General features: G+C 41.7%; 1 protein-coding gene across 1 annotated transcript in view; it reads right to left on the reverse strand.

Moving 5' to 3' along the window:
* LOC104411417 (phosphatidylinositol 3,4,5-trisphosphate-dependent Rac exchanger 1 protein-like) overlaps positions 1-6,268 on the reverse strand; it is a gene marked incomplete at its 5' end in the record, with an annotated part of 83,911 nt that overhangs the window by 17,344 nt on the left and 60,299 nt on the right. The window contains 6 exon segments of the mRNA XM_010021829.1: positions 308-469; positions 1,209-1,396; positions 2,633-2,804; positions 3,254-3,390; positions 5,062-5,147; positions 6,044-6,192. Of these exon segments, the coding sequence (XP_010020131.1) occupies positions 308-469; positions 1,209-1,396; positions 2,633-2,804; positions 3,254-3,390; positions 5,062-5,147; positions 6,044-6,192 (894 nt within the window).

Consider the following 6,268-nt stretch of genomic DNA (forward strand, 5'->3'; position numbering starts at 1 on the left):
CCGTGATACACTGTACTTATGTTCATGTCAAATCAGACACTGATCATTCTGTGGTCATATTTATTCACCGATATGTTGGAAATGAACCTGCAAATATAACCCACAGTTCTGACAAGCTGGAAGGAAGGATTTACAGATAAGGGCTTTTTTCCTCAAAACTTGAGATTTCAACAACTTGCAGAGCTGTTTTCATGCCTCTAGGACACCTACCTCTAGCAGCTGGGATTCATTAATAAAGAATACTAAGACCAAGTTATCACAATGAAGTATTATCTTGAGACTTCACCAATAACTAGTAGTGTTGTACCTCTTGGTAGTTGGTGAGCCTCCTGTTAATGCTTTCCAGCTTAGTGTCACAGATTTGCCGGAACTCATACTGGGGCATGGTGGCCACAGCGCTGCTCAGGGATATAAGTCTTTTGCAATTCCTTACGAAGTGATTGTCCTCTGCAGCAAAGGCCTCTAAAATCTAAACAAAAAGACAGGATGTCACTGACAGGAGATTTGACAGCGAGGGAAAATACAGTTTTCTTCCATTGAGTAAGTGGCAAAGCCCCCATGCTGTCACGGCTGAATAAAGCTGCCTTCAGAACAAGCTGCCTTTCTGACCACCTGAGAACCACTGTCATGTCCCAGAGTCATAAATCCCAGAGTCATAAAACACTCCTCAAAAATTTTTAGAGTAATTCAAGTGGATCAGAATATCCACTGTGCACTGACACGGTTACCTGCCCAGGAGCTGTCATGGGACATAACATGGGACATACTGGGATGTGACAGAAACATTTACTATTAGCTCATTATTGTCACAGATGACCAAAATACTAAGTGCACTGCTGCTTTCCAATAGCAGCAGTTCTACTCAATTCCTTCAGTGACCCATCCAGCCTATCAGATGAGGAAAAGCTGCTTGATTTCCTTCCAAGGTAAAGCAGATTCTTGCCTGAAAATATTAATCTTGAGTATGAGAAAAGAGTGTGTTACTGGAGAGCTGAGGGCTCCCCTCCCTCTGCCTCAGCAGCTGAAATCCTGGAAGCAGTTGCTGACTTGCTCATACAAACAAGTTATTATAACTTGGTGCATTCTAATGAAGAAAATTCCAAACACAGAGTTGGGAAGACCATGTGCTACCTCATCTGAAAAGCCAAGCCAAGACCAGAGACATGCCTACTTATTGGCTTCCCTGTTCCGTGTCTGTTTTCCAGTACCTTTGCAGTGAGATTGAAGCAACCTTTTGGTTCCACAATTTTCTCCAGGACAAAGGATTTGATTCCTGCACTGCTCACATATTCGTACACCACCCCATGCTCCAGGTGGGTGTTATCCACAGTCAGGCTGATGAGAGGTGTTTCTTCACCAATCACCAGTGGAGAGCTGATGGCCTGTGGTGACTGGGCTGGAACAAAAAATGAGTCAGTAGAGGCATCTGAGAGCACACCTGAGCACAGGCATGCAAAGGGAAGGGAAGCTTGTTGAGAGGTATTATTAAATGCAAAGACACAACCTTTGGCTCCAGAAGTCTCTGAACTAAATAATGCTGCTAGAGACTGGGAGAATATCCTGAGGAAGGCATTTGCTATCAGTCACTACTGGAGACAGTGACAGAAGTTTAGGCAATCCACATGCTCCAATCCATGTGTTCTGATGTTCTTCCATGTGTGTGTGCACACATCCACACACAGGACACTACTTTTAGTTCTGCTCAGCATCAGACACACAGAGCCCAGCAGAAGCTTTCAGAGGGCAGTGGAGTACGTGAACCTCAGGTTCCTGTTTGTAACGACCCTATGGAGGACTGCCACTTTTCTCTCCAATATTGGGAAATGTTCCAGATAGTTCTAGAGCTGCACAGACCATGTGGGAGGGCAGGGCAGGGGTGGGGTGAGGAGATAACATTTTTTACACACAGCCATGCTGTTGTCACCAGAGAACAGATGTAAGTTACAGTCAGATTGAGATTTGCCAGAGAATTGCTCACATGCCTCTACAGGGCACTGATCCAGCAGTTCCGCTGCGGAGCTGCACTGTTTGACCATCGCATTACCAGGCTCACTGGACCTTAGACAGGATCTGCACAGATGTGTATCTGTTCCAACGGCATTCAGAGAATCCAGGCCCAGTCCCTTGCATAGAATCTGCCTTCGGTATTCTCCCTTAACATCTACTTTTCCATATCAGCTCTCAAATGAAGGTAAAGCAGTGTTTTTTGAGTTCCACTTTTGTAAGAGTGAGGAAACACACTCACACCTTTTGCTGATACAGTGGTAACATGCTCTGAAAACTTGCTCCAGATCAAAGTAACTTACAATCTTTCATCTTAAATCACAGAAAACACGGTTTGCAGGGGCTACCAAATGATTCTAAACATGCTGAGCTTTTTCATTCCAGAAACGGGCTCTCTTGTAAAGATCAGAGAGTCACAGTGGTATGATTTCTATGTATCTCAACTTCTCTCTCCTGAGTAAACTGCAGCCCAAGAGTACTTCCTCTGGCAGACCTCATTCTACTACAAAGCTTTACTAAGACAAAAGATATCCCACAATAATAATAACACTTTATACTTCTACTGCGGTTTTCCTTCCTGAAGCCTCTGAATCATCCCTAGGCTTCCTTCCCCTAGGTGAATCTTTACCTGATTCCTGTTGGCTGTTTTGAAGGGGATCCAATTCTGCACCACCTTCCAGTGGTGAGTCTTCTTTGCTGGAGCCAGGATGACTGCCATTCAGATATGCAGTGGATGCTGCTTGCTGAACTCTGTCCTCTTCAGCATCTTCATGTGTTCTGTACACCCACTGGTATAGTCCCTTTCAAGAGATACAGGCTTCAGCTATGACTTCAGTAAAAATCCCCTATCTCATATGTTTGGTCTACAAAAGATATCCATTTTATATCTTCTAAGTTGGCTGAAATATCAAACATTCCCCCAGCTTTCCTCTGAACTTCAGAGAATATAAAATCTAGACCAATATCTGGGTGAAATTCTAGTTTCAGCAATAGTTAGTAATATTTAGTACTGTATGCAGTGTATGAATTGGCATTCATCCTCTTTGTAGATGTTTTGCAGCTACAGGCAACTGTAATCAGCTTCCTCAGTTATACCAGGACCTTGGCCTGGGAGTGAGTAAGTCAAGAGAGACACACACACATCATTGTCCTGGGTTCTGAATATTTAGTGAGCATAAAAGCACAGAAGTAGGAGAGGACAGAAGAAGGGCAGGAATTAATGTACTTCCTTGAAGTTTTGTACTCATACCAGTGCTTCCTGTTGTCTCGTCCTGTAGGCTGTGAAGTGCTCCAGAACTTCCATATAATTTCCATGTGTAGCATTATTCCCATTAACTTTCAAAATACACTGCCCTGGATGAAGGCCTACAGCTGCAGCCTCAGAGCCTGAAAAATCAACAGGAGAGGAGTTAGACAGTAAAACCATCTGACTGTGGAAGGGAAAACAGGAAAGTCTGCAAATGTTTTTGGAGAGTAAGAAGAGCTAGTTGGATGCTGCCACACTTTCGCTGCTAAGTACTTACTCTGAGAGCTTTGATGTATAAGAAAATATCATGCATCTATCGTTTGTATTATCAGTAGTGCTGGGCAAAGCAGAGACTTCCTAGATGTAAATGCTTTCATGATAGAAATTGAAATTCCTGTGGGAAATCATTTGGGATTCTTATAGGGCCCTTCTAGCCTTATGATTATGTTAACTGAGGTCTTGCTTAAACACAGATAGTTGTATTTGTTTCAGCTTTTGCACTTGAAAGATACAGAACACTTGCACATATGCAATTTGCCATGGCCTAAGAAATAAACCAAAACCTATGATATACATAAAACTAGAGTAAGTCCAGAGTACAATAACCAACTTCAATGGAATTATTCCAGATTCACGTGAACAAGACTCAGGCCCAAATCCATCTCCTTGAAATCTACACTTAAGGTGATTAACTTTTCTAAGGTACCATCATTTAAAATTCCTACAGGTTTATTCCAAATGCAATTTTTCTTTTGCTAGCAAAATCCTGAAAGAGAAGAATCCTTCCAGTTTGCACTCTTCAGCCTGCAAAAAGTGGTTAGAGGTACTGGTATGAAAAACAACATCATTTGTTGCAGCTGGGTGCTGCCTGCTGTCTGTTTACTAACTGCACATATCTAGATGTATGTATTTGTTCTGAAGGAAGGAAGTGTCTGCTGAAAATAAAGGTAAGAGCTGTGCTTTATTTGTAGCTCAGCTCAGTTCACATTTCAGTTACGGAAGTACTAAATATCTCTGTTGAACTGTGTTTTGTCCTTTTCAAAAGAGTGAGGAAAGCAGTTCACCTCTATCTTACATTGGTAATTTACAGCAGTTTAAGCTAATGTAAAAGGTAATAGTCTTGAAGTCTCTTATTAAATTTTGATGTCCACTAAGAAACATGATCTATCTACCATCCTGCTGATCCCACAGCATATTCAAAGCTACAGTGATCCAAACTCTCCCTGACCACAGGCAAAACCACTGAGGAAGCTGCATTACACCTCAACTTTTTCTCAGCCACCTCAGTTTTACATTTTCATTCCCCGGGGCTGTAAAGCTGTATCTTAGTAGTCTTAGAAGAAACAAGGTTATTTCACTCAGCAAGCACGTTTCTAGCTTGCAAGAGCTCAGGTGATAATGCTTTCCCAAGCGTCTTTCCACACTACTGTGGATTGCAGAATCACCAAGTTTCTTATATTGTAGAATTAAGTTATCCCTAGTTTTGTGTTGATGGGTTTAGTGACCCAACACTCAGTTCATAATAATGATACCATTTTCTTAGACTGTATTTAAATTATAAGCACTTTGAGGCAGGAACTCTCTTGTTGTTCTATGATTTTATATGAGCGTGACCCTTCTCTGTGACAGGGGTTCCCCTTGTCATTACAGGCATTAAAGTAAGTTGTTAGAACTTGTTTAAAAAGTTTGACAATGAAACCTAGATCTGTCTTCGTTGAGATGCATATATACACACACACACTTTATATACACATGTACATATATATTTAGCTGTACTCCAAGCTTAACTGTACAACAGCCTTTCCACTTACCTCTTCCTACTGCATGAACATATGGTGGTGCTGCTCCCCGTATCTGAAAGCAAAGTGCTTCAGGACAATCTGGGATTTTAATAATCCTACAGGTAAAACAAGAAGAAAAAGCAGCATTTTCAGTTAGGCTGCCAGAGCTCTGGGCACTTCTAACAGCAGCTTTCCCCAGCCTTCACAACTGTGTTTGTGATTAAATAAAGCACCCACAGAGTTTACAAATAAGTAACAAATAAATAGACCTGAAGAAACCATCCACTGCATTGTCACTCCCAAGGCAGATGGGAGATTCTCTTTGTTAATTAAAATTTGGCACTTCCAAATTTATTAATTCTGTGACTAACACAGGACAGAGACTTTCTGTGCTATTTATATTCAGTCCCATCTCTAGGCAGGCTTCAGTGCAGCTGTGCTGACTTACACCAGCTGAGCATCTTTTCCATTAAAAAAAAAATACAAGTAGACTGGACAAGATGGTCTGGACTAAAATTCAGCATCAAATGCTCATTGAGACATTCAATTCTTTGGCAAATTCTGGGATTACAGAATCTAATAATGCTCAAGAGATTAACGGGGCCAAGCCTTAAGATACAATAATGGACTGAAAAACTGTAAGGACTGATACTGTTAGAGTCATCCAAAAATAAGCCAAGCTTTAATGGGGTGGAAACTGCTTTCCCTCACACATATATTGGAGTCTGAGAAGCTTCACACCTGAGACACAATGATAATCCTTGTGCTTCAGTTCTGCTTGTGCAAAAGGAAGCCAAGGTTAACAGCAGTATAAAGAAAACAGATCCCAACCTCTTCTAAAAGCACAAAGTTCATCACTAAAAACAATTTTTCATTGATGTCATTTGTTTTCCTCTTGAACAGCTTCTGCATAGGGAAGTATTTACACACTTTTCACTATAAACTGTAGAAGAATTGTTTAGTAATTGATGTTTCTAGATCATCTTCTCTCTCTGCCCATCTTGGCACTTACTCTTTTGATTTGGTGGCCACCAGGAGCCTCAGCGGCCTTCGGGAGCTGAAGGACTGGTTCAAGATGGTTTCCACTTCTGAAAACGGGCGTAGGAATATTAAGTCCTCGTTGATGGAATAGATTTTTCTTCCTGTCTGCAGGCCAGCCATCTGCAATGGAACAAAACCACGGAAAACCTGGCATCACCGGCAGCATCTCCGAACTTTCAGGCTCCAAGGTTCAGCA

The sequence above is a fragment of the Nestor notabilis genome, unplaced genomic scaffold (assembly GCF_000696875.1).
Source record: "Nestor notabilis isolate BGI_N333 unplaced genomic scaffold, ASM69687v1 scaffold8759, whole genome shotgun sequence".
Taxonomy (NCBI): Eukaryota; Metazoa; Chordata; class Aves; order Psittaciformes; family Psittacidae; genus Nestor; species Nestor notabilis.